This window comes from Meriones unguiculatus, chromosome 1 (assembly GCF_030254825.1).
Source record: "Meriones unguiculatus strain TT.TT164.6M chromosome 1, Bangor_MerUng_6.1, whole genome shotgun sequence".
Classification (NCBI taxonomy): Eukaryota; Metazoa; Chordata; class Mammalia; order Rodentia; family Muridae; genus Meriones; species Meriones unguiculatus.
Window position 1 is genome coordinate 108,870,178 of NC_083349.1, and position 27,895 is coordinate 108,898,072.

General features: G+C 49.2%; 2 protein-coding genes across 4 annotated transcripts; one reads left to right on the top strand and one right to left on the bottom strand.

The window, feature by feature from the left end:
* Positions 1-7,760: 7,760 nt before the first annotated feature.
* On the bottom strand, positions 7,761-26,061 carry Tcf23 (transcription factor 23). Of its 3 annotated transcripts, XM_021635382.2 has the most exons (5): positions 25,788-26,061; positions 15,675-17,652; positions 14,120-14,370; positions 12,694-12,936; positions 7,761-10,536 (listed from the first exon to the last, which is right to left on the bottom strand). In XM_021635382.2, the coding sequence occupies exons 3-5, from the start codon at positions 14,336-14,338 to the stop codon at positions 10,363-10,365; spliced, it is 636 nt and encodes a 211-aa protein (XP_021491057.1). In that variant the 5' UTR covers positions 14,339-14,370; positions 15,675-17,652; positions 25,788-26,061; the 3' UTR covers positions 7,761-10,362. The 3 variants fall into 3 exon arrangements, with proteins under 3 accessions (XP_021491057.1, XP_060221033.1, XP_021491056.1); XM_060365050.1 differs by having other exon boundaries at positions 14,120-17,652; positions 25,788-26,060; XM_021635381.2 differs by lacking the exon at positions 25,788-26,061 and having other exon boundaries at positions 14,120-15,956; positions 16,307-16,407.
* Prr30 (proline rich 30) lies at positions 25,310-26,500 on the top strand. The gene has a single exon (XM_021635412.1). It carries the CDS (start codon positions 25,310-25,312, stop codon positions 26,498-26,500), a length of 1,191 nt encoding a protein of 396 aa, XP_021491087.1.
* The last annotated feature ends 1,395 nt before the right edge of the window (positions 26,501-27,895 follow it).

Sequence of the window (27,895 nt, forward strand, 5' to 3'; positions counted from 1 at the left end):
TAGGTAAAGGTGATAGTTGCCAAGCCTGACAGTCTGAGTCCAATCCCCAGGATCCACATGGTGAAAGGAAATGGACTCCTGCAGGTTATCCTCTGACCAGCACATGTTCATTGTGGTATACATGTGTCTACACACACACACACACACACACACACACACACACACGTACACACACACGTACACACACACACACACACACGTACACACACACACACACACACACACGTACACGCGCACACACGCGCGCGCGTATGCATGCCCACACATTCTCACCCCTGCATGCACACACAGACACCAAATAAAATGTATATCTAACAAAAGAATATAGGGGCAGGGGGCAGCTGAGGGGAAAGCCTTCAGTAAGACATGGGAGTGGCTGCCAGACTGCCAACATCACGGTCTCACGCCCACTCCCGGGCAAGGCCTATGCCAGTCAGCACCGCCCTACTCTCATCCCCACCTAGCTGAAGGTTCTTGGTCTTGTTTTGAGACAGGGTCTTTCTAGTGCAATCCTGGCTGTCCTGAAACTCACTATGTAGACCAGGTTTGTCTCGAACTCAGAAATCTGTATGTCTTCAGCCTCTCAAGTGCTGGGATTAAAGGCTTGTGCCAACATGCCTGATCTTGAGTCATTCAAAACAGGCTTTTTCGGGGGGAGGGGGATCTCTTAGAGGCCAAGGAACACACCAAAAATAAGATGCAGCATTCATCCAGTGTGGCTGGTCATAAGATTATAGTTTTTGTCCCAGACTTCCAAGAAGATACTTACTTCATATATATATATATATATATATGCACACAGAAGAGGGCACCAGATCTCCTTATAGATGGTTGGGAGACACCATGTAGCTGCTGGGAATTGAACTCAGGACCTTTAAGGAGAAGCAGCCAGTGCTCTTAACCTCTGAGCGATCTCTCTAGTCCAGAAAACTTAGCTCTCCCACAACCCTTGTGTTCACACCCAGGACTATTAAGAAAACAGTCCCATACAGTCTTCTTTGGATCAGTTTTCAGTGTGAATGGGGTTCCTTGGGGCCTTTAAGAAGCTAGGTAGGTAGCACATTTTACATGTTTTTAATTAAAAATTGTTTTTTGTTTGTTTGTTTGTTTATTTTTCGAGACAGGGTTTCTGGTTGCGCTGTAACTCTCTCTGGAGACCAGGCTGCCCTCAAACTCACAGAGATCTGCTTGCCTCTGCCTCCCAAGTGCTAGGATTAAAGGTGTGTGCCACCACTGCCCAGCTCATTAAAAAGATATATACTATTTTTATTTAATTCGGATGGGTGTTTGCCTGCCTATATGTCTGTGCAGCATGGGCGTGCCTGGTGCCCGTGGAGGCCCGAAGAGGGCATCACATCCCCTGGAACTGGAGTTACAGACAGTTGCGGGCTGCCATGGGCGTGCTGCAAATCCAACCTGGCTCCTCTGGAAAAGCAGTCAGCGCTCTCACCCACTGAGCCATCCTTCCAGCTCCCTGCATTTTTTTTTTTTTTTTAATCAAGACTGGTTCATGGAATACGACTGGGGCAATAAAGAGCGTGCTCTCCGAAGGGAGATGAAAACACGTGTACCCATTTTTGCCCTGTGAGTGTCTCTAACAAAACCGAAGACTGGCACAGCCAAGGCTTTATTTAGATCTTCAGCAAATCTTAAGGAAACAGCTCGACTCTGAGTGTAGATAAAAATAGATTCAAAAACAAGCAGTTTGTGTTCTGCTTTATTTGGACCCAGATTATAGTGTTTGGAGAGGAGTACTTGACTGGGTGAGGAGAACGACATGCCACCCATTATGGAGCCAAGTCTACCCTCTCTCCCACCGTCTGAAAGAGTCTTTCACGGTAACATGATTCTCCTTACAAACTGCATAGCTTTCTGGTAAGTTGGCTGGGACAGTCTCCACACACATGCTCACATCCTGGCTAAAGAATCAGCCTTTACAAAAATGTTGTCAGACAAACAGTCGTGGCCATAGCAACGGCAGAGTGCCTCTTGTGGTGGGCATTCTCAGCTACAGCACCAACCTAGAAGAGTCAGGAAGACTTTAGGGGGATAGTGGAGCTCGTCCTTAATCCCAGCACCCGGGAGGCAGAGGCAGGTGGATTGCTGTGAGTTTTTAAGGCCATCCTGGTTTACAGAGTGAGGTCCAGGACAGCCAGAACTACATAGTAAGACCCTGTCTTGAAAAAAAAAAAAAAGAAAAGGTGCCATTTTCTTCATGTATCTTCAGAGGCAAGAGAGGGAACTGTTCAGCCAGATAGTGTACATACAGGCTGAGGCTCTTATGATGATCTTCGTGCCAGAAACAACACCCACGATGCTCTGCTCTCGGAGGCCTGGGTTTCCCGTAACCATGCCAACACAGTGTGGACAATCCATTCACCGGAGCTGTGTGGATCTGCATTTTCATTGCACCCCTCAAGGAAAACCCTCAGTTTTCCTTTGTTTTGTTTTTGTTTGAAACAGGTTCTCAGTATGTAGCCGTGGCTGTCCTGGAACTCACTTTGGAGACCAAAGGTGTTTTGAACTCACAGAGATCCTCCTGCCTCTACTTCCTGAGTGCAGGGGTTAAAGGCATGCGTCTCCACACTCTGCCAGTTTTCCTATTTAAAAGGAGAGTACTAACAAAGAAAGACGAGAAGGTACTATTGATATATTTATCGTTGGTTAGGAGGCAGGCCAGATACCCATAGAATGTCACCTTGGCTGTTGTAGCACTCAGTCCAACCGGGGATGGAAAAACATGACTCATTTTTAATCAGTACTTAGTTGTAATTTATTTGGTGTTTGCGCGTGTGCATGCACGGTGTGTGTGTGATGTCGGTGTGCTCAAGCCGTAATGTGAGTGTGGAGCTCAGAGGACGTCAGGAGGACAGTTCTCTCCTTCTGTCTTTATGTGGAAGGACAAGCCCCAGGCTTTCCCGGCGAGTGCCTTTGTCTGCTGAGCCATCTCATTGACCCTAGTTATTTATCTTCGAGACACGGTTTGAGGTACCTTACCTGGCCTTGAACTCACTGTAGAGCCAAGACGACCTTCTGATCTTCCCGTCTCCCTCCTGAGTGCTGGCATTACAGGTGTGCGCTGGTGAACCTGGCTTCTGTGGTGCTGGGAGAGTCAAAGCCAGGGTTTCACATACAGTAGGCAAGCAGTTTACCAACTGAGCTGCATCCCAAACCCTGTTTGTCTGTTTATTTTTAGACGGTGTCTCTCTACGTAGCAAAGGTAAGCCCCGAGCCCACCATCCTTCTGTCGCAGAGAGCCCCGGTGCTGTGATTACAGGGTGTGCATTCACACCGAAGGTGCTGGAATCTTGAAGGGGTGCAATAAAAGTCGATTCTGGGAAAATCTGGAAACCTGAGCCACGTGCCCCTGTTGAAACAGACACCTGTCTCCACCACAGCAGCTTGGCGTGCGGACCAGTCTTGCGGCTCCCTGCAGCTCCCTCTACTGGTGAAGCCTAGAAAGTGCTCAGTGTTAAATCTGAAACCTTCAGGGCCTGGGCTGGAGAGCTAGAACCAATCAATCAATACCTCTATCCAAGTGATAACCAAGTCATTTGCAGAATCCCGCAGCCCCAGGAACCTAGCAAGCCAACAGTTTCCAGACTGAGTCTTTTCCCAGTCCCATCTCTGTTGTTGAGATAAGACACCTGGGCAAAAAGCAATTTAGGGGAGAAAAGGGATGACTTCAACTTAAAATCCCAGATTGCAGGGGCTGGAGAGATGGCTCAGTGGTTAAGAGCACTGTCTGCTCTTCCTAACATGACCCAGGTTAAATTCCCAGCACCCACACGGCAGCTCACAACTGTCTATAACTCTCAATTCCAAGTGATTTGACACTTTCATGCTAATGCACATAAAACTAAATAAAAAAAAAATCCAGGTTGCAGTCTTCTTAAGTCTTACAGAAGTCAAGGCAGAAACATCCGGTCACACCCACACACACTCAAGAACACATGAACGTATAATGCTCACTCGCCAGCATGCTTGTGCTCAGCTGGTGTCTCCATCTCAGCTCTCCGTGCCTAGGGTTCGAATAGAAGTTGGTCTTCAACCAACCTAAGACCATATTGTGTGCACGCCATCAGTTCCAGCACTGAGAAGCAGAAGCAGGCAGAGCTCTGAGTTTGAAACCAGCTTAGCCTATATTGTGTTCCAGGCCAGCCAAGGCTATGCAATAAAACTGTCTCAAACTAAACACACCAAGTCTCCCATCTACACCCCTACAGGACAAACCAATGTAGACAAACCCTCACTGAGACTGTTTCCAGGTGACTCTAGGTTGTATCAAGTTGACAACTGAAATTGTCACAAACTAATGTTACAAAGAATGCCATTAGAAGCATTCCTGTAGACACTGAAAAATACTCATGAGATCGCTTTTGAGTGTACTTAGTAGATTTCGTAGACACAGGTGTCTGGATAGTTGGTCAGCTTGACACAAGCTGTAGTCATCCCAGGGGAGGGAGCCTTGACTGAGAAAATGCCTCTGTAAGATCGTGGTGTAGGTTGAAGAGCTTAAGATAGCCTGAATATAACTCCATTTTGAAATAAAGATCTTGACTGGGAACTGAATTCAGGTACCAGGAAATATCACAGAATGTACACCTGGCAGAAAACAAAATTAACTCTCCTAGCAACAGCCTCCAGGAAATATAACAGAATAAATGCTTCATAGAAAATAGAGACAAACTCCCTGGCAATAATCAATGGGAATCGGTTGAGAATCGGGTGGGAAAATTCTCCCCAATGTTTCAGGTATGGTTTAGAAAAATAGCCCTTGTGATTATATGCCTTAGCCATTGTGATTATGTACCTCAAAAAAGGTATGCCCTGCTAAACTTCACCCAATTCTGTAACGCCAAGGCTTGTGCCTCCTTGCTTGCTGCCATGGAAACCCCCAGTTCACAGACTTTCCCTTTAAAAATCCTGTTCACTCAGAGCTCGGGGTCCCACTTCTCTACTGCTGCGCCAGTGAGACTTGGGTCCCGAGTTCGATCGCTCTTGTAATAAAGCTCTCTTGCAATTGCATCGAGTCGTCTCCTGGTGGTCTCTGAGGGTCCCATGAATCTGGCATAACAAGGTAAGCCTGTAGCGCAATTTTTAAATTAGTGATTGATGGGGTGGGGCCATCACAGGGCTGGTGGTTCTGGGCATGGCAGGCTGAGCTAGCCACAGAGAACAAGCCAGTAAGCAGCACCCCTCCTCAGACTCTGTGCCAGCCCCTGCCCAGGTCCCTGCCCTGTATGAGTTCCTGCCCTCATTACCATTCTGACGATAAACTGTTAAACGGGACTGCGAATAAGGTCAACCCTGTCCTTCCCAAGCTGCTTTCAGTCATGGTGTTTTATCACAGCAGTGGTACCCAACCAAGGCATAGATCTTAGCAGTTCCGGGGGGTCTGTTAGCTGGTGATTTTCATCTGCATTTTCCTAGATGCTAATAAAATTAAGATTTTCTATATTTAACTATTTTATTTTAATTTTTGATAGTGAGTCTCTCTTTGTAGCCTGCCTGTCCTGGGACTCAGAGAGATCTGCCTGCTTCTGCCTCCCAAGTACTGGGATGACAGGCATGCGTCACCATGCCTGGATTTTTTTTTCTTATAAAGTACTTGATTAAGTTTCCAGTTCATTTACTCTGTGTTTTTTTCTTTTTTGAAAATAATCTATTTTAAAAATAAATTATTAAAATCTATTTTTATTTAAAATTATTTAAAAATCTACTTTATGTGTATGAGTGTTTAATTTTCTTCTTTTCTTTCTTTGTTTTTGTTTTGGGTTTTTGTTGGGATTTTTTGTTTTTTATTTTGTTGTTGTTTGACACAGGGTTTCTCTGAGTAGCCTTGGCTGTCCTGGAACTCACTCTGTAGACCAAGCTGGCTTTGAACTCACAAAGATCCACTTGCCTCTGCCTCCCTAGTGTTGAGATTAAGGTCGTGTGCCACCACAGCCTGACGAGTGTTTTAAATGTACTTATTTTACGGACATGAGTGTTTCAAGCACGTTTGTGTGTGCCCTGTGTGCATGCCCGGTGCCTGTGAAGGCCAGGAGAGGGCGCCAGATCCTCTGAAACTGGAGTTCCGGTTGTGAGCCGTCCGGTGGGTTCCAGGGATGAAGCCAGACCCTCAAGGGAGCAGCAAGCCTCTCAGCAGCCGAGCCATCCTCCCAGTGCCTCTGAGTGAATTATAAGTTCAATCTTCAGGAAGTTCTTTGTTTTCCCGGTGCAGGGTGAGAAGTGAGGTCCTGGGGAGCCGCACTTGCGCTTAGAGCTTACAGACCACTTTGTCAGTTGGAGCTTTGAAGCTGTGAAGAGATGGATTGGTGCCGACGAGGAGGCCATGGCTGTCTCTGGCTCTCTTTTGCTCCACGCCCCTCATGTGTACAGTGTTTGGCCTTGGAGTGTTGGGGATTTGACCCAGGGCATCACATGAGCTACATCCGAGGCCCTTAGTCCTTTTGCATGTACACACACGTGTGCGTGCCGTTTCATGCACTATCCTGAGACACCCTCACACAAACACAAAGAATTAACCTGAGCACGATGACAAAGGGGGAGGTATAAGGAGGAAGGCCCAGAGTTTAAGGCCATCCTTGGCCATGCGGCATTTTGAAGGCCAGCCTGGGCTACATGAGACCCCCATCTCAGAAAAACATAAAAAGAACGAAAGAAAGAGGGCTGAGGAGTTCGCACACCCTGTAAGGTGCTTGCATTACAAGCATGAAGACCTGAGTTCAACCTCCCAGAACCCACAGAAAAAGGCAACTGCGTGGTGGTACAGTGGACACAGGTGCCTGGGGCCAGCCAGTCTCTCCTGTTTGGTGAGCTTCAGGCCAGTGAGAGATACTATGGTGAATGACATTCCTGAGGACGAAGTCCAAGAGTGTCCTCTGGCAAGTGCACACACACACACACACACACACACACCACAAATTTTAAGAGTAATTGTAGCTAGATGTGGTACTAGACTGAGGTAATAAACTGAGGCCAGAGGACCCTGCTGACTTTAAGGCTAACCTGTGCTATTTAGGGAATCCCTGTTTCAACAACAACAACAAAAAAGAGAGCTGGTGAGACAGCACAGTGAGTACAGGCTCTTGCCACCAAGCTCTCCTGAGATCAATCCCTGTAGCCCACTTGGTGGGAGGAGAGCCAGCTCCCACAGCCTCCATGTGAGTGCCATGCATGCACACATACAAATTATATAAATATATAAATATATATATGTATATATATATTTTAAAGAGAGAGAAGAAGGATGTGAGAGAAGATGGGTATAAGGGCTATAGCATTTTGTATTCTTATATTATGAAGATAGTTTTGGCTGTTTAGGTTACCCAGGATTCTCAGAAACACTTGGAATACCCACAGTGTTTTAGAATTATGGGCAGAGCAGGGGGTCAGAAATGTACTATGTAGTCTAGATAACCAATTTTCTAGGGTTTTCCAGCATCTTCTACCCTGGTATGAGAAAGGCAGCCATAATAATGTTAGCAAGTGTCTAGGGCTGTTCCCAATAAAACTTTATTTACATAAACAGGTAAAGGCTGGATTTGACCTACTGGCCCTGCTTTGCCTTGGTGTAGAATAGAATAAACTTCCAGGGCTTGTACTCGGAAAGGGAGAGGCTGACATTATCTAAGTCGCCCTAGCCAGGCTCTCCCCAGAAAGGGAAGGATGGATTATTTCTTTAAAACATCTTGATCTTCTTACTACCTGCTAGAGTTCACACTGCTGGGACCAAAGTCTGGATAGAGACGATGTGAAGTAGGAAAGATTTATTTTGGTCAAAAGTCTCAGAGGGAACAGTCCATGGCTTCTTGGTCTCATGGGTTTGCCTAGAACATCATGATATCAGTTCCAAAGCAGAGAACGTGGAGGGAAGGCTCTTTTTCTCAAGGCAGACAGAGGCAGGAGCACAGCAGTAACAGGCCCCAGCCCCAGCCCCCTTCCTCCAGCCTGTCCACAGTTTCATTGCCACCCAATAGTCTAATGTTGTTTTTGAGATGGTGTCTCCCTGGCTGGTCTGGCTGGTCTCCAACTCACAGAGATTCTCCTGCCTCTGCCTCCTGAGCACTAGGATCAAAGAAGTGTGTCACAACATCCAGCCTATCAATAGTCTATTTTCAACCCATCCGTGGGCTAAGCCATTCAGTAGGCAGAAGTCCTCACACACAAACCCAGAGGTACACTTTACAAACCCCCGGTTGTCTCTCAATCCAGTGAAGTTGACAGTTAAGATCTGTCATCCTTCATTCCCTGCTGGTGAACTCCGCAGTATGCAAAGGTGAACCCCTTCGCCGTGTGGGACCAGCAAGCTCTGTCCTCCCCTTGCTTGGTCTCAACTGTGGTCCCCATCTCCTGCAGCACATCCAGCCGGGGGCAGGGAGTCAGCAGGAAGTGTTCTGTGCTGCTCAGCCTGCACCTCACCCTGAGAGGGACTGGAACAAAACCGAATGGACTGGGTACACCGGGTGAAGCCTTCCCTCTGACCCTGGGACCATGGCACCCTCACCACGCTTGCCATCTGCGCTCCTTGACTTGCGCATAGTCTGCACACACTTGTTCTGGGGGGGACATCAGCTATTGCTGGAGGCAGATTTCAGCTCCTTCTGCTGCCTCCAACTGCTCTTAGCTGCTACAGTAGGCATTTCAAGCTCCAGGTCGGACTCCCTTCAATCACTGAAAGATGTTTTAGGCTGCGAGGGGACTCCCAGCCCAAAGCCAATGCCCTGGCTGCCCAGAGACAGATCAAATGCCACCGCCAGGGAGGAAATCATACACATCTTTCTTTACCACCTTCCAACTCAACCAGGGAGGTGCTGCTATTTTGTTTTAAAAATAGAACACCCAGGCTGGACTTTTATGGTCTTGTGAAGGATACTGCTCCTGCCCTCCCACACCTGGTCTCTGCCCCTGCCTGGCCCCGTCCAGCTGCCTGCAACAGCTCTGTACAAGTTCTCAGGGTCCCTTAGCAGAAATGAGGGACCGGGCAGATTTATGAGTTTGGCCTTGGCTGAGGCCTTCTGCTATGGCTCCCAGCCACAGCCCAGCTGCTCTCCCACAGCCCATGCAGCTCAGGCTGGGACGTTCTGTGTCTTCAATCTCCACCCCAGCTTGCTGAGTCACCCCCTCAACCCTCTTTCTCTGGATGCCTTAGGGGGTCAGCCCTATGGAGGAGCAGACCCATCTGTCCCAGCCTGACCAAGCCTCTGCTCAACTCATGACCACCCTGACAGGACTCTAACTGGCCTCAGTTGCTAAAACATGACAGGAAGGTGGTTCCTTCCATGTTTAGACCTCAGGGGCCAATCTGAAACCATACCTGACATGGAAAGCTCATCTTATTGCATGCTCTGCCCTCTAGTTCTTTCTTTAAGGTCAAGAACAAGCACCACAAAAGCCCTAGAAAAATGTCAATGCCTGTGGGGAGAGCTAGCCTTGGGAGCTGATACTTAGAAATGTATGGCTTATAACAAAACCAATGAAGCCCTGACTGCTGGTGGCACAGGAAACAGGCCAAAGCCTGCTTTGTATTTCCTTGAGGTCTCTAAAATAACAGGAAGAGAACACTGCCATGAGAGAGATACCCATGCTGCATTTTGGGCCCTTCAAGGAGATGAAGCTGAGCGCATGGATATCCTTTGCAGGCGTGGCTGTGAGTGGCTGCCTCACTGGGGGAAGGTAGAACTGCCTTCAGGATAAGAATGGGCCCTAGACAGCTGGGACTAAGTTCCCTGGATGGTAAGCCATTGAGTCTGGGAGCTTCATCTGCTGAGAAGGTGTAAAAGGGCGCCTGGTCCTCTGTGGGAACGTGGGAACGAGGGGCCCCCCGGAGAGACCATAATCCAGGAGAAGCACCCTAAACTCTTCTATGCCTCTTGGATAAGCATCTAGTAGAGAAATTAAAAAAAAAAAATCACACTCTGTTCTTCAGTTTCCTTTCTGGCTTTATGACCTGACCCCAGCTGTGTTCACACTTACTGCTACCAAAAGCCCTTTGGGCCCCCTGGTGTACCCATGAGCACCTGGGGCTACTGCTGTCCTAGCCCCACTCTACTGGCAGAGCAATTTCTGTCTTCTTGCTGTGTGAAGAGCCCTAGGGGAGGAAGGGGTGGGGTGATTCCATTGCTTGACTTTGAACCGTGTCAAACACTTTTTCCTCTTTCACTCCTGACACTACCGTGGAAGAACGGTTGACGTCATCACTGCTGCTTCTGCCTGACGGAAGCCGAGCCCGAACTTGAAAGCCGAGCTCGAGTCAAATCCAAAGGCTGAGAATCAGGGGGGAAGACAGGAACAGGGGTAGAAATCCAGGTCCTTCAGCAGGAATCACAGTCTAAGAGAATAGGATGAGCATATCGGTCATTTGTTACCAAGAGCTGGAGAGACTGGAGCGGCGAGGAAAGTATCTGCTGCAGAGACCTGGGACCCGGCCTCCGTGTTCCTGGATTTTGGGCAGGTAGTGCTGGCTGTGGGGGAATCCAGGCCAGAGCACCCCAAGCCTCCCGCATAAAGACGAGATCGCATGGGCCACTTCTGAAAAGACGTAAGATGGGAAATGATTAGCACAGCTACTGTGGTCCTACCTTACGTCTGGCCTTCTCTGGCATCCCCTGCTTGACATGTCTCTCAAAATACCACAGCCTTAAAAATACCAACTGTCTGGCAGAGACACAGAAGGAGCCCACTGGGGGCAGTGAGGGTTTTTGTTTGCTTGTTTGTTTTCTGATACAGGGTTTCTCAGTGTAGCTTTGGCTTTCCTAGACTCTGCTTTATAAGCCAGGCTGACCTTGAACCTAGAGAGCCTCCTGCCTCTGACTGCCTCTGAGTGCAGTGAGGGTTTTAGGGGGAGCAGGACTTGGTTGAGGGAGAGGTGGGCAGGTGCACTGGGCAAAGCAGTGTGACAGGAAGGAGAGGGTGAGGAGGAGGCCCTTCACCTCACATCCTGCAAGAATTTCAAGGTTTTCCCATAAGGGTGGTTTTAGAAAATGCAGTGCTGGCTGGGGGGGGGGGGCGGAGCATGTGCCTTTAATCCCAACACTCAGGAGGCAGAGGCAGCTGGGTCTTTGTGAGTTTGAGACCAGCAGCCTGGTCTATAGAGCAAGTTCCAGGTCAGCCAGGGCTACACATAGAGAAACCCTGTCTCAAACAAACAAATGGAGGGATGAAAAAAAAGGCAAGGATTACTCTGCTCAGAGTTCATCCTCCTCTCTGTCATTCACCCCCTCAGGGGCTCTGTGCCTCTCTCCACTAATCTGTCAGATTTCTAGACCTAGGCTTTCCTCCCCTTCCCTCCTCTTCCCTCCCCTCCCCTCCCCTCCCCTCCTTTTTCCTCCCCTCCCCTCCCTTTTCCTCCTCTCCCCTCTCCTCTCCTCCCTTCCCCTCTTCTCTCCTCTCCTCCCCTCCCTTCATCTCTTCTTCTCTCCTCTCTGTTCTTTCACCAACATTTTTACTGTTCATCTATTACTCACACGGGCTTTGTTTTACACTGATTGCCATTTTACAGACAAGGACCCTGCTATCTTACTTCACGGCCCTGTGCCCAGTGATACCTACCCCATTTAATCTCAGAAGTTTGCATTTCAGCTATATTCTCAAGTGAAAAAACAATACAAGTTTCAAGACATTTCAAAAGGACAAGATATAGGAAAAGGAGATGAGATAGAAAGTATTTATCAGCCAGGTCTGGTGGTACATGCCTGTAATCCCACAATTTAGGGAGGCAGAGGCAGGAGGATCTCTGTGAGTTTGAGGCCAGCCTGGTCTACAAAGAGAGTCTAGGCTAGCCACCGCTACATTGCTACAATGTAGCAAGCTACAGTCTTGCTACTTTGGCAGACTGGCCTGGAACTGGCAATCCTCCTGCCTTGGTTTTCTAAGTACCTAGACACTACACCTGGCTCACACCACACTCTACACACCTGTGAGGCGCCCCGGGCCTTTCATGGTGGCTGAGAGCAAGAAGTCCACAGTGAGACGCCTGGGTTCAAGCTGCACCCAGCACTTGCCCTCCCTGCCCTCTTGTCTCCTCATCTGTAATCTTCCTTTAGCTCTTGCGGGAGTCAAGAGATAAGACTGAGCTCAGCTCCGCCTCCAGCTTTTGCATCCATTCATAGTGGCTGTAACTTCTGTGTGATTATTGTTAATTCTCTTTTCCACTCATTACTGTTAATTATCCTTTCCATTCATTTTGCACTCTAAAAGGGATGGCTGGCTCCTTCCTTGTCTCCGTCTTTCACAAGCTCAAGCTGAGGTTCAGGAAATCTAGGTAACGGTTTGGCATGGTACATGCTGGAAGCCTTCGAAACCCTTGTTCTTATTCGACTGCTACTCGGGTTGCTTCGGCACTGTGGGTTCAGGCTGCTGTTCTCCCACAGAGCAGAGGTCTGCCGAAGCAGTAGTTCAGAGAGAAGTAAGACAGGTGCTAAGCAAGGATGTAAAGCTGCTTGGAGACAGATGACTCTCCTGGGTTCTGGGCCTGAGACCAGGAACCTGCTCCTCTCTTCCCCTGACACTGAGAATCTGTCTTCCCCTCCTCCTGGAGCAAGCATGCTCCCATGCAGGTGCCCCCAGTCACCACTCCACCCCAAAAGCCGGCCTCTGTCCTTCCTCTGAGAGAACAGGAAGAAAATGACCCCCGTTCCTGTTCCTCTTCCCCGAGTTCCCAACCAAGTCCCTAGGCCAGTGCCCTACCTTGAGAGGGTGCAAGTAGCTGAGTCCACGTAGGAAGGGCGGCCAGGCAGGGCCGGGCAGCTCGTGGCCGAGGGTTCGGGTGAGGTGGGCTATGTAGCTTGTGGCTAGCACTAGCACGTCCAGCTTGGAAAGCTTGGTGTCCGGCGGTACCGCAGGCAGAGCAGCCTGCAGGGCCAGAAAGGCCTGGCGCAGTGTCTTCACCCGGGTCCGCTCCCGTGCGGCATTCTCGGGGCTGGCCTCGCTCTGCAGGAAGGGCCCCTGTGAGTGCATCTAACCCAGATTCCCATTCAACCCTGACTGCTTGTCATTGTTGCTGTTGTTGGGACAGAGCTTCATGCAGCCCAGGCCGGACTTGAATTCCCTGGGTTGCCCAGGATGACCTTGAACTCGGGATCTGCCTGCTTCCACCTCCCAAGTGCTGGGATTATAGGGACATACCACCATGCCTGGTTGACCCTGACTTCTAAGAACCCGTTAGTGCCATATCTTCTGCTGGAACTAATGGGCCTCACTGGTTTTAAACCCTATCTCCTAATACAAATGGAGGACAGCCTGGGCTGGGATCGGAGGACTGCCAGGTGGCAACGCTTGGCTCGGAACCCAGGAATCTCATTTTCCTTCTATTAGTCCATTAACATCTGTTCTCAGTCTAGAGCCTGCTGCTCAGGCTCCTGGGGCCACAGGAAGCATAGAGACAAGCCACTGCTTAGTAGGGCTAACCCTTGACCCGCCTAGGTCCTGAGCTTGCCATGGTTAAAGAGGGGAGGACTCTGCACCAACAATCAAAACCCACAGTCCTGGGCTGGGGATGCGGCTCAGTTGGTAGAATGTTTGCCTAGCATGCGTGAGGTCCAGGGTTCAATCTCCACTGCTGTGTAAACCAGGTGTGGTTGTACAGACTCCTAAGTCTTGGAATATGGATGCAGAAGGACCAAAGTCCAAGTTCTAGGCTACAGGGGAAGTTGGGAAAACCAGCCTGGGCTACGTGAGACTCTGACTCAAAGGAAGATAGATAAATAGATAGATATATAGATAGATGTAGATACATGTAGCTAGAGATAGATAGAGATAGGAAGAAAGAAAGAAAGAAAGAAAGAAAGAAAGAAAGAAAGAAAGAAAGAAAGAAAGAAAGAAAACAAAAAACTCAGCCTAGGGTCCCCTGCCACTGGCACAGGGACATTAGGCAATTCACATCTCTCCTCTGGGCCTGAGTTTCCTCAGTAGAAATTAGTCATGTCAACTCTCTGAGCTGTGCTCTGATGAGGCTCGGACCTGTTCTGCCCACCCCCAGCATGGTACCATGGACCTAAGGACCCAGCATCATCCTCTTGGAAGAACCATCAACACTGAGCTAGGCTCTGCCTTCAGAGGTAGCATCTCAATGCCTTCCAAACCCTTCCTCCCTCAGCTCCCAGAGTATCCTTACCCTGCCATGAGCTGTTCCTCTAGCTCTGGTCCCTCGAGGGGCAGAGGTGGCTCTGCTCAATCTGTGATGACTCCAGCTTGTGTCGTCCCATAGGTCCTGCCTTGTCCTGTTGAGGCGACTCCTCTTCCTGTCAGTGCCTAGAAGTAACCTCGCTTTGGCTTTAGTCTGGCCATACCCTGCTCCTGGCATTTCTGGTGTCTCTGTGGTCTCCTGTGACATGCTGCTGTCTTAGGTTATGGGGCTTGTGGGCCCTAGAGCAGGAACACAGTGCCTGAGGAGTGCTGGGCTCAAGCTAGCCCGGACAGGCTAGCCATCCAGCCAGTGTCTGAAGAAGCTGGCGCCAACTCAGTCCTGCTTCACTCCTTGCTCTGGGAAAACTGCCCACCCAGCACAGCCCCCGCAAAAAGCCTCCGCCTGCCTCCTATCCCGGCTGAGGGGTGGGGGTGCTGCATGCTGGGAGTGGCCAAGCCCTAGGACAAGGCCCATGCTAAGAAGGCAGGACGATGGGTAGGAAGAAAGTGCCCTTCCTCGTCATGACGGACCCTAACAGAGAAATCTTCTGAAGGACCTACCGCCCACTTCAGGTTTGGGGCTCATAGTTTGGGGCTCTGGATCTCCAGGCCTTGTACCAGAGACTGTCGACACATATCTCACAACCACTTTCTTTCTCCCACCAAAGAACATGCAACATGCTACTTCCAACTCCTCAAACATGCTTCTGCCTTCCCAAGCCCCAGTGCCTTCCTCCCCCGCTTCCAGGATGCCGTCTTTAGGATTCTGCCCTTCACTTATTTGGACTTTAATCCCACCCCACCACCAGCCTGTATCCCTGTTTGATTGGCAGGACCACGGCCTGGTTAGCATCCTAATAACACGTTTCTAGCTTGCTAGATGTATAAAGTGCTCTGTGCTTTGTGCAAACATCTTACTTATTCTCTAGAGCAACTGTAAAGAGATCTTGTGTGTGTGTGTGTGTGTGTGTGTATGTGTGTGTTCATGGGTGTGAGTGTACCTGTGTACATGTGGAAGCGAGAGGTCAGCTTCAAGTGTCTTTCCTCACTTCTAGAAACATTAATTAAACTTCCCCATGTGCTATTTTAGATAGTCTCTCCCTGGGACCTGGGCTTGCGAATTAGGCTAGGCCTGTTGGCCAGGAAAGCTCCAGGAAACCTTTAAAAAGCACTTGTTTCAGATAGGGAACTGTAATATGGGAGATGAAGACTGTTGCGTTGTGTTTTGTTTGTGATAAATACTATGCTGTGTAGTCTTGGAAGGCCAGAGACTTGTTACGTAGCCCAGGCTGGCCTTGAACACATGGCAGCCTTCTAAGTGCTGTGATTACAGTACAATGTCAAATACAGTAAGAGATGCCTGTGGGATGAGGGGCAAGTTCTCTTAGCTTTCAGCGCATTGTTCTCAGAAAGGCCTTCTTCCAGAAGCATCATTCAGGGCCCTTGAGAAGGTGAATCTGGCCAGTGCTGAGGTAAGATTGACAGGAACACCACAGAAGCCTCGAGCACACAGGAACTGGTCCTTTCTCCGTGCAGGAACTCACCATCAGGGAGGAAGAAAGGTCTCGCTCTGACTCTGGCAAGCTTGCTAGGATCTGCTGACTTTAGGGGCACAGTGCAGGGAGAAGGAAGGCAGTAAAGCCACATTGTCACTGCATGGAACGAGATTCTGTGCCTAAAGGTGTTCTCAGAGTCAGGTGGCCTGAATACCTCCAAAGGCTCGTCCACTGTTGAGTGCTCAGTCCTTGGGAGGGCTGCAAAGTCATCGTCATGGGAAGCCACAGCCTCTTAGCCTTTTACTTCAGGGACTCGTCCTCAGTTAGGTGCTGCCCAGATGGTGCAGTGCGACAGTTTGCTCAGAGTGCATGAGGCCATGAGCGTGATTCCCAGTACACACACACACACACACACACACACACACACACACACACAGAGAGAGAGAGAGACAGAGAGACAGAGAGACAGAGACAGAGAGACAGAGAGACAGAGACAGAGAGAGAGGGAGACACATGGGAGGCTAAGACAGAATCACCCCAAGTTTGGGGCCAGCCTGGGATACAGAGTAAGGCTCTGTTTAAAGAAGAAAGGAAGGAAGGGAAGAAGGGGGTGGGAAGGAAGGAGGGAAGGAAGGAAAAGAAAAAAGGAGGAAAGAAAGAGCGAGTGAGCAGAAGATTACCTCAATTTGGGGACAAGTTTGGTCCACATAGCGAGTTTCAGGACAGCCTGAGTCTCTTCTGACAAAAACAACAACAAAGAGCAAGGAGGGACGGAAAGAACACATGTACAAGGCCCAGTGAATGAAAGCAAAGTGAGACCTGTGAACAGGGTTGTGGTTCCCACGCCAGCAGGGTCAGGGGCCATTCCTAGCATCCCAATATCTTGTATAAATATTTGAGCTCTGGGAGAGCCAGTACTGAGGACTTTGCAGGCTGACACCCTCTGAGGGTGTAGCTCAGGCCAAGCTGGCCTTGGTTCTCTCGGCTGCCCTAGCACCACCTGGGTGCATGCCTAGCAGCAGCCCTGGCACATGCTTTTGGAGAATGGTCTTTGTGAGAACTTTGTCTCAGCCCTATGCTTCAGCCCATTCTCTAGGAGATGGACCCAGCAGCGCAGATTCTGCCATACTTCTCCAGGTGGCTTCACAGATGATACAGGCAGCAGACAGGCAAGAACATACAGAGTGCTACTCCCCTGTCCTCAAACATGCTTCCTAGTTCATGCTGGTTCTGCTCCAGCTCAGGAAAGTTGGGCTTCATGGCTTCCGCTGTGGCTTCTTCTCGTGAGTGAGAGCAGGCTTGCTTCTAGGTTCTGCTTCAGCCCTGCTCCATCCCCCCCCCCCGGCAGTTAGTTAAATATTAAGAAGGTGTTGCACCATCCTATCTGCATGGCGACTGACTCTACGAATGTGAAGACAAAATGATGCCAGCCACGCTGCCTGTGTGTCTGGTACAACAAGCCCCTTGATGTCAAGTTTATCAGCGGCTGTGGTTCAGTTGGGATGGCCAAGAGCACGTTTCTAATCCAGAGATGCGAAAGGTCCTGATTGAATCCATCCTCCAAAGTTCATGAACCTTCACCCCCAGCACCACAGTAGTTGCATGGTGGGGCTTGTGAGTGGTGATCAGCGGCGAGGGCTCTGCCCTTATTCACGAATGAAAGTAGGGGCTGGGGACAGAGCCCTGTCGGCAGGATGCTTGCCTAAAACACATGAAGCCCTGGGACTGACCTTCAGCACCTCATTAACGGGGAGCTGAGGGGTAGTCCTGGAACCTCTGCAGTCAGACTGTGGCAGCTGGAAGATCTAAAGTTCAAGGCCATCTTCGGCTACCTAAAAAGTTCAAGGCCAGCCTGGTCTGTGCCAGACCTTTCCACAAACGACAGCAGAGACTTCAGGGACTTGAACATGAGTCCACACTCACGTTCCTGGCTGTGTCTTACTTTCTCCTGAGCACCTCTCTTTCTCTTAACCTTCATTCTTAAGGCCAAGGTCAAAAACGTCTTCTAATAAACCGCAGCTCCCTCCTAAAAAATAAAAGATTAAGTAGATAAATGTCATTACCGCTGGAGTAGATCTTATTCATTTATGAAGGTTTGTTATGTTTAATTATTTGTCTGGCCTGGTGTGGTGGCGTACACCTTTAATCCCCGCACTCTGGGAGGCAGAAGCAGGTGGATTTCTGTGAGTTTGAAGCCATCCTGCTCTACAAAGCAAGTCCAGGACAGCCAGAGCTTGATACACAGAGAAACTGTGCCTTGAGAAACCAAAAAAAAAAAAAGAAAAGAAAAAAAAAAAGAAAAGAAAAATACGTGTCTGTGTGAGTATGTGCTCTAAGTGCAGGTGTGAGTGGAGGACAAAGACCCTTGGAATTGGTGTTTCGTAGATGGTGAGTTGCCCAGGAACTGAAGCCAGGTCCTCTGCAGGGGTGGTGTGCTGGCTAATTTTAAGTCGGTTTGACACAAACCGTAGCCATCTGAGGGAAGGGAACCTCAGTTGAGAAAATGCCTCCTTAACCTTGGCTGTAGACAAGCTTCTGGGGAATTTTCTTACTTAGCCATCAATGGGGAAGGGCACAGCCCACCGTGGGTGGAAATATGGCTGGTGACACTGGGTTCTATAAGAAAGCAGTCTGAGCAAGCCCTGAGGAGCAAGCTAGAGGACGACTCCATGGCCTCTGCACCAGCTCCTGCCTCCAGGTTCCTGCCTTGATTTCCCTCAGTGATGAACAGTGATATTAAAGTGTAAGCTAATTGAACCCTTTCTCCCCGAGTTGCTTTTGGTCATGGATAGTGACGCTGACTAAGACAGGTAGCAATTCCTCTTAATCACTGGAGCAGCTCTTCAGAGCCCTGCTGAAGTGTTTTCACTAAAACCCTGTCTTGTGTGCTCCCATGCGCTCTCCCCAATCCCCATACCTACTCTGTGCTCTCCCACTCTTCACTGTGAGATGGAAAAAAAAAAACAACCTGCAGGCACGATGGTGGCCCTTATCTCTAGGAGTTTGAAGCCAGCCTGTTCTACATAATGAGTTCCAGGCCAGCCAAGGCTATGTAGTGAGACCTTGTCTCAAAAAACTCTAAGAAGAAAGAAGAAGAGTAAGAAGGAGGCAGGCCAGCCAACTTTCACCATAATAGAGACCCTTGACCTTAGCTCTGTTAGGAACATCTCTTGATCTTCATTAAACTGCCTAGTTTCAAGTGTTCTTTTGTAGCAACACAAAGCACACTAGGACATCTACTTTCCCCTATGACATGACATATAAGCCAAGTGGAAGTAGAACTCCAAACATTGTTTTCTTGGATCCACTCCAGCCGCTTCCTAAAGGCACTTCATATCAGCTAAAATAGTGTAATTGAAAACGTTGTTAGCCAGCAGCTAGATGCCTACTGGTTTGCCATTACCTATTTTCTCTCTTTGACTACTTACCTATCTGCAGTTGCTTGGCACCATTTTTCATGGTCATAATTTCTCCAAGGTTACTCAGGGTAATTCCTCAACTACCCTGAGTCCATCTGATGGACTCAGCTTCTTCCTCCTCCATCCCCATACATTATGCACAACTCCAAAAAAAGAGGAGAGGTTGGAGAAAAGACTCCGCAGGTAAAAGTTCCTCCCCAGCAACTCCAACGCTCTGAGTTGGACCCAAGTAAAATAAGGCCGGGTGTGGTGGCAAACATCTACAGTCCTGAATTCCTACGGTGAGACAGGAGGCTAAGACATGAGAATCAGCCAGAAGCTCAAGGGCCAGCTAGCCTTGAGTACATAGGGCCAGCAGAAGTAAAAAGAAAGAGTCTGCCTCAAAAACAGGATAGGCTTCTGGGGGTTAGCGGCACACATCTTTCATCCCAGCACTCAGGAGGCAGAGGCAGGTGGGTATCTGAGTTTGACAGCAGTCTGGTTTACAGACTGAATTCTAAGACAACCAGGGCTACACAGAGAAACCCTGTCTTGAAAAACAAAAGAAAGAAAGGAAGGAAGGAAGAAAGGAAGGAAGAAAGAAAGAAAGAAAGAAAGAAAGAAAGAAAGAAAAAAGAAAAGAAAAACAAAACACCAAGATAAGCTATTCTTTCCTTTGCCATTGTGGGCTATTCATTTGACATGGTTTCTCAACATGTCTTCTCACAACGGTTTCAGAGTCAAGTCATCTCTGGCCAAGAAACACGAGCAAAAGGCAGCAGTTCATCAGAGGGTTCTGATGAAAGCTGGTAACAAAATCAGGCATCTCTACAAGAGATGACACTGGGGATAGCCAGGCTGTGTCTGTAATGGTTTCACAGCTTATGCTGACTCTCAGCCAAGGAGCAATCCTAGAAGGTAGAGCTGCAAGTTTTCACCTCCAGAGATTTGAGCCTGTTTAATTAAGAACCTGAGTTGGTGTTTATCTGCCCTACAAGAGTAAGTTGACTGGCTCAGCAATAAATATGCAGACATTTTGGTGGGGGAAGAATGGAAAGTGATTACCGACTCCTGAAAGATGTTCTCTGACCACATGTGCACCAAAGCATATGAGCGCCCTCCCTCTCCCTCTCACACTCACCAAAACAAGATATAAAAGGGAAGGAAAGGCGATAGGGTCAAACCCTCGTACCCAACTACAGTTGGCGTATTCACCACCCTCTCAACAACCATTTGCAGGTTTCAGGGTAGAACATTCAAAAGAAATAGCACGCGATGTTCTTAAGCCTAACGTTGGAGGAATTTGGGTGGGAAGAGTATGTGGTAGATAGCATCTCCAGCAGGAAATGAACAGTGAACTAAAACACTGCATTACAACCTGCTGCCAAGTGCTTACAGACTTCCTTTCACTGGCTCAGCAGTGTTTTAGGAACAGTAGTTAACACAAAAGAGAGACCATCGGTGTGAACTGGATTTCCCCTAGGTTTTCCTTCTTAGGATGAGAAGTTTTGCTTCTTCCGATGTTCCTGAAACCGCGTGGGGGTGTTCCAGACATAGCTCCTCCAGTTCTCCAGACATCAGCTGGGTGTCCAACAATTCAGGGAAATTCTAGCACCCAGAGCTGTTCACACTGGATCCCATAGCTCAAAGGGACAGATCCTATAGTTTTGAGTCCTGGACCATCTGTATTTCTAAAGAACTGGCAGTGAACCAGAAGTTCCCGTGACTTCCTCTGTCGGTCTGACAAATCGTCAGGACAGCTCACAGAATCCGAGGGTCAACCTATCTTAGGCTTTCTCTTTGTCATAAAGGCTAGAACTTGGGGATGGTCAAAGGGAAGAGCTGTTTAGGGCAAGGTACATGGAGGATGAAGGGTGAGGGATGCGAAGCTTCCTTCCCTCTGGGCACACCATCCTGCCAGCTCCTCCATGAGACCACCAACCCAGAAGTTCATTGAGCCCTATTGTTTAGAGCTTTTTTTAAAAAAATGAATATTCATCATATGGACACAGTGATTACACTATTGGCCATTGGTGACTGAATTCAGTGTCAAGTTCCTCTCTCCTTCCTGAAGGTCAGTAAGCAGGGCTAAAGTTTTCCTTCTTGTTACCTGGTTTGTTCTGACTATGGGTCTACCAATGGGCACCACGGTAGCATACATTCAGGTACAGTTGACTGGGCCTCATTATGAATATCAAAAGACAGCAAATACTATAATATAAACAATCTTCAAATTTTGGCCCTCATATCCCTAGAATATAAACGCTTTCCAAAAAGACTCAAATAGTAGGGTCATCAAATAGCCCAGTTTATCTGGGATTTTGTGGGTCTTTGTGCAGAAGGTCTCAAGTCTGGCCGGTCCTGGTGGCCAGGCCTCAACCTCTATATTTTTTCCTTTCTAAAACTGATATGGCTGAAGTTTTGTCTAGTTCTCCATTCCTACCACACACTTTTATAACTTCCCTTCTATTGTGTGCATGTGTGTGCCAAGGGGAGAGAGATGGCGGAGAGGGTGCTGATGCCCTCGTGTGCCTGTGAAGGTGAGAGGTCAGCGTCAAGTGTTTTCATCGACTGCTGTCTGCCTTATTGACTGAAAGTTTCTTACTAAACCTGGAGGTCGCCTAGGGTGGATGGCCAGCAAGCCCCTAGAATCCACCTGTCTCTGCTCCCCAGTGCTGGGGCCCAGAGATGTGAGACTCCATCTCTGGTGTTGGGGATCCCAATTCAGGTCTCCATTCTTTTGCAACAAGCACTTTACCACTCCTAAGCCTCCCCCTCTCCAGTTTTACAAAAGCCAGGCCTTTCACTCATTCCTAATTTTATTACAGTCCATTATTTGGGGGTGAAAATGCTTCAGGGCACCAAAAAGGAGACAATAAAAAAATATTGGGGCCAGCAAGATGGCTCAGCAGGTAAAAGCACTTGCTGTGAGCTTGGTGACTCCAGGACCTACATGGTGGAAGGAGAAAACTAACTTGTCTTTTGACTTCCATGGGTGTGCTATATGATATGTGTGTCTGTGCACACACAATGAATAAATAAATGCAAGGATTAGAGAGATGGTTCAGTAGTTAGGAGCTCTGGCTGCTCTTCCAAAGGACCAGGGGTTCAATTCCCAACACCCATACATGGTGGCTCACAACCATCTGTACATCTAGTCACAAGAGTTCCAATGCCCTCTTCTGGCCTCTGAGGGCACCAGGCATGCATATGGTGCACAGACATACACGCAAGCAAAACACTCGTACACATAAAAACTTAAATAAATTCAACAACAAAAACCAATTGAATGATGAGCCAAAGATTTGAATATAAACAAGCTATAAGCACATGAAAACACTTTATAAAATTGTCTGGGAAGAAGGCTCAATTGATAAAATGTTTTGTTTTGCAAGCATGAGAAACTGAGCTGGTTCTCCAGAACCCAGCAGTGGGGAGGCAGAGACAGGCAGCTCAGTGGAATTTATTGGCTAGGCTGCCTAGATGAAGGAAATAAACTGGTAAGCTCCAGGCTCAGAGAGAGACGCTGTCTCAAAAAGTAAACTTCTAAGAGATCAGAAAGACATCTGACAGCAAGTGCTAGCTTCTACGTGTATACACACACGTACATCAACTCACACGTGAACATAGACACCGGTGTCAAGAAAATAGCTAGGGGCTGTAGAGATGGCGCAGTGCCTAGGAGCACTGGCTGGTCTTCCAGAGGACGCAATTTCCAGAACCCATGTGGAGGCTCACAGCTGTCTGACTACAGTTCCAAGGGACCTGACACCCTGTACCGTCTGGTTTTGTGTGTCAACTTGACACAAGCTGGAGTCATCAGAGAGAAAGGAGCCTCAGTTGAGGAAATGCCTCCCTGAGATCCAGCTGTAGGGCTTTTTTTTTTTTTTTTTTTTTCAATTAGAGGTTGGTGGGTGAGGACCCAGCCCATCATGGGTGGTGCCATCCCTGGGCTGGTGGTCCTCGGTTTTTTAAGAAAGCGGACTGAGCAAGCCGTGTGAAGCAAGCCAGTAAGCAGCACCCCTCCCTGGCCTCTGCATCAGCTCCTGCCCCTAGGTTCCATCCCTACTTGAGTTCCTGTCCTGACTTCCTCCAGTGATCTGGAAATGTAAGCTAGTAAACCCTTCCCTCCCTCTCCAGCTTGCTTTTTGGTCATGGTATTCTTGTCATGGCAACAGAAACCCTCACACAGACATACATACAGGCAAAACACTAATGCACACAAAAAAAGCAAAAAAAAATATTTATTTATTTTTATTTTTTGTTTATAATTTATTTAACTTTATTTTATGTGCATTGGTGTGAGGGTGTCAGATCACCTGGAACTGGAGGTACAGACAGTTGTGAGCTGCCATGTGGGTGCTGGGAATTGAACCTGGGTCCTTTGGAAGGACCGACAGTGCTCTTAACCACTGAGCCACCTCTCCAGCCCCCGCAAAAAAATTTTAATAAAAAATTTAAAAAGAAAATAGCTTTGGGGCTGAAAAGATGCTCATTAGTTAGGAGCACCTGTTGCTCTTGCAGAGGACTGGAACTCAGTTCCCAGCACCCACCTCAAGCAACTCATAATTGTGTAAAACTCTAGCTCCAGGGGATCCAACACCCTTTTCAGGCCTTCATGGACACATGCACACATATGATATGACACACTCACACAAACACACACATACATCTAAATAAACAAAATCTTTTAAAATGGCTATTAAAACCTAGTAATAGTCCAAGGGCAAGAGGGTACAGAACACAGCTACTTTCCTCAGAAAGAAAGCCAAGGAGGAAGTCAGAAGGCTCGGCCTCGATCCTGGGGACTGATGAGAGCTGTAAATTTCATGAGCAGAAGCAGCAGAGCTGGGTTTGTGGGTTTGCTTTGAACAAGTCCATCTACTTGACAATTTTACCAAAACAGCCTTTGCATGTCCCTGAGAAAGTTCCAGAGCACGGAGGGGGAGGGGGAAGGCAGAACCTATGATGTCATTATCTGACCTCTGTGACATAGTCTTTCGATGCCAGAGAGGGACATAGTCTTTTGGTGCTTTCAGGGAATGAGCCCCTCAGCTCCCACTGGGGGCGGCAACACCGCCCCTTAGGCAAAGCCTCAGCCTTTTGGAGCCTTTTACCAGCTGGCCCTACTGCTGCTGCCACTGGGTCTGATAATCTTTCTCAGCCAAGGCCAGGCTGAGCAAGAGGGACAGCAGTTGTTAAGGGTGACAAGAGGCCAGGGGAACAAGCATGCCAGGAAACCAGGACGCTCACAAAATCTGTGTGTCAGGATTAGAAGGACGAAGCCCTGTACCACGGAAGAGCTCTGTGTGCCTGAAAAAGGACTGAGGACACCGTTCAGACTGGAATTCTGGGTCAGAGTCAGTTGAGGAGGTCAGCGGCTGGAGGCAGAGGGAGGTAGACAGACTGTTTTGTGACTCTGTTTTCTCTCCCAGGTCCCCTATTTGATGAAGTGTCTTGTGGAACAGCGGAAGAAATCCACGTTGGTAACTCACTGCACAGTACTCTCCGTTCCTTTCCCATCTCGGTCCTCTACCCTATACTGTCTCTTTCAACTCCGCCCTTCCCTCCTTCCAGCCAGAAGCTCCACTACTTTTTTTTTTACACCTTCTCTAGGGCATCTTGCCATATTTTCTGATCTCAAAGGTGACAAACAGCTGGTCTTTGTTGTTCTGAGACAGACTTGTGTAACCCAGGCTAGGCTTGAGCTTATATCTGTGCTGGGATCACAGGCTTGTGCCATATTTGTGGGGTTGGGGATCAAACCAAGGATTTCACGCATGCTAGGCAAACACTCTACCAGCTGAACAGCATCCGAAAGACCTCACTTCCTAAGGTCTTTATGAGTTCACACTGGCATTGGGGACCTGAGGCAGAGTCCAGAAGTGGACCAGTCGTGCCGACGTTTGGTCTCTTTCTCTGCAGGTCCTACAGGCTGTGTCTTCCTCCTGATTACACCCAAATAGTTGCAGCGGTCCCTCAGCTCCCAAGGGACAGCTCTCATTCCCCGTTTCCATACATCCCCAGCAAATGGCTAAGAAAAAGTAAAGAGCCAAGCTTAGACGTAGGCTCGGGGCTGAGCACGCCACAGCCGAGTAGAAGAGGCTGCGTGTCCCCTTGACCTACTGCGGACCCCTGCAGCAAGGCTAGGCTGCAGCCACACTGCGCTCGGAAGGCAGTCTTGATTACCCGCACAGCCGGCCTCACAGATCCCCACACTGACTCTGTTAGGTCTCCTGTTGCTGGTCTTGTCGCCCCCTCCACTCCTTTCCTGGATTCAAGGCAATGTTGCCTCACAACAAGGACCAGGTGCTGCTACTGAACGCAGCGCCCTCCGGGTGTCCCCCTCAGGTCCTCTCACAATTTGTGGGCTCCCCTCCACCCAACTTAGCATCTCTTTCTCCCCATAAGTCCCTCCCTCCTTCCCACCTACCTCTGTCCTCTCCCACACAGCCCTGTTTCCCCTTCTCTTCTCTGCCTCACCATCACTCTCCTGGGCCTCAAGTCTACTCTTCAGACTCAAATTCTGACTTTGTTCCCCTCCCCTTCCCCTCCTCTCTCCCAAGTTCTCCCACTTTCTTTCACCAAAACTATACTCCGAACTCGACCTCTCCCTCCAACTACCCTCTGTGCCCCTCTCCTCCCCTTACCCAATCCTCCTCTCTTTCCCAGCTACAGAATTCCTCTCCTCAGACTTGCCAGTCTCCTTCCCACCTCCAGGACATTGATAGCTCCCCGGTCACCTCCCCCAGCCCCAGCTCACCTTCTCGAGGGATTCAGAATAACGGGCAAGCATGGCAGTGGCCTCAGTGCAGAAACACCAGGTCCCCTGGGGGTGCAGGGGGATGCATGGCAAGCAAGGTGGACCCTGGAAAATTCAAGGACCCAAGGTTCCTCGCGCAAGTCCTGGTGGCTCGTGTAGGGCACCGCAGAATTGCCCGAGACCTGCAGCTGCTGTTTCTGCAGCGCCTGTGGACAGGCACAACCGGCCAGGCACCAGTCGTGGAGTATCCCGTATGTCTGGTGTGCCTCCAGCCCCGCACCCCATCTTGCCCCACCCCCAAGTACAGGACTGGACCCCGGCTGCTTGCCTTCCCTCAACTACTGCCCTGTGCCCAGAGCCAGGAATCTGGGCCACTCCGAATAGGCATTGGCTTCGGCCTCCGCCTCCCTCGGGGCCAGGCCAAGGCTTTGCATCTGCTGCCAGAAAAAAGGCAGGGGGGAGTAGGGTCTCAGGCAGAGACCCGCCGGAGTCAAAAGCCTGCAACTCAGGCGCGAGCAGCTCAAACCACAGGTACGCTCTTCCAGGCCGGGAGCCTCAGGTCTGCAGATCGTCAATCAACAAAACCCAGCCAGTGCTCCAGGCCTCCACCTCAGGCACCAAGACGGGCTACTGCCTCCTCAAAGCCCAGGCCTTCTCCTGCCCCAAAGGGGTCTGTGTCTCCAGAGTCAATTCTCCAAAAATCGCCATCTTAATTCCAGAGCAGCGGAGACCCCCTGGAACACCCCCTTCAAACCCCACCCTCCCTAGCAGGACTTCTCAGACCTTGGGGAGCCACAGAGACACCTTGAAGGGCTGGTTGGCTGGAGGCCAAGTGTGTTCTCCTGCCCTGAACCCTGGAAACCCCTTGTGGAGTCTGCTCTCGCCTGGTTGAAGAGACCAGGGCATGCTAGGCCTCATTTAGCCTTCAGTGTATCCAATAAAACCTACCCCTGAGAAGCTTGTGTCTGTGTCCTACTGTGCCCACAGAATGGGAAGAGATGGCTATACAATAAGGCCAGCCTCCCCCCCGCCAAAGGCTTGGGGGACAGAAGGATTAAGGAGAGCAAGTGCCATGTACCTGAGATGTTCAGGGGCTCTTTTCCCAATTTATTCAAGTCTGTAGAAGACAACTGAAACCAAAGATTAGGCCAATGGGTCTATTTCTCAGGGGACAGCCTGGGTTGACAAGGATGCAGCAGCTCATTTCTTCACAGGGAAGGACATTATTGACTCATTCATAGGGGAACACAAGCGCATGCACAGACCAGAAACGAGAAGGTTCCCTCAGAAGGCTGAGGTGCCAGGCCACTGGAGAGATGGCTGGGAGGGTAAGAGCTGATCTTCCAGTGGATTCCGGTTCAATTCTCAGCACCCAAATGGTAGCTTACAACTACAGTTGCAGGGGATCCAATGCCCTCTTCTGGCTTCAGGCAGCACCTGCAAGCAACACACACACACACACACACACACACACACACACACTACACCACACACACAGAGACAGAGGGAAGAAGGGAGAAGAGATTAGATAGATAGATAGATAGATAGATAGATAGATAGATAGATAGATAGATAGATAGATAGATGATAGATAGATGCCAGATATGGTGGAGGGGACCTTTTAAAGGGGCGGGGTGCCACGCACAGCACACAGAAGACACCTGTTGGAGAGCAACCAACCGCCACCCATAACTTCTCTGTTCCAGAAACGGATGTCAAGCCGTAACCCAATCAGCCGCAGAGGTTGCTGTCAAAGTGCAGTGATGTCTTTATATTGGGATATTAGGAAGCAGTGACTCTGATTTGAAGCCAGTTTTGTTTTGGAGTCCCTGCCTTCTCTGTGACCTGGGAGAAATCACTTCCTCTCTGGAGTAACATATAAAGGCTCCGCTTGCGTCCGCGTGTCTCTCCAGAAGTGGAGACCGTCCCAATTCGAGAAGTTTTTAATTCTAGGCTTACTGATCTTCAGCAATCTCTTCCAGCCCCACCTCCCACGCCCCATACAAAGATGGCAGATCCGCCGTCACTCGTGGCTAGAAACCGGATCCTAGAAACCAGGGTTCCGTGGCAGCGCGTCCCGCTATTGCTGACGCGGATTGGCGTCCTGC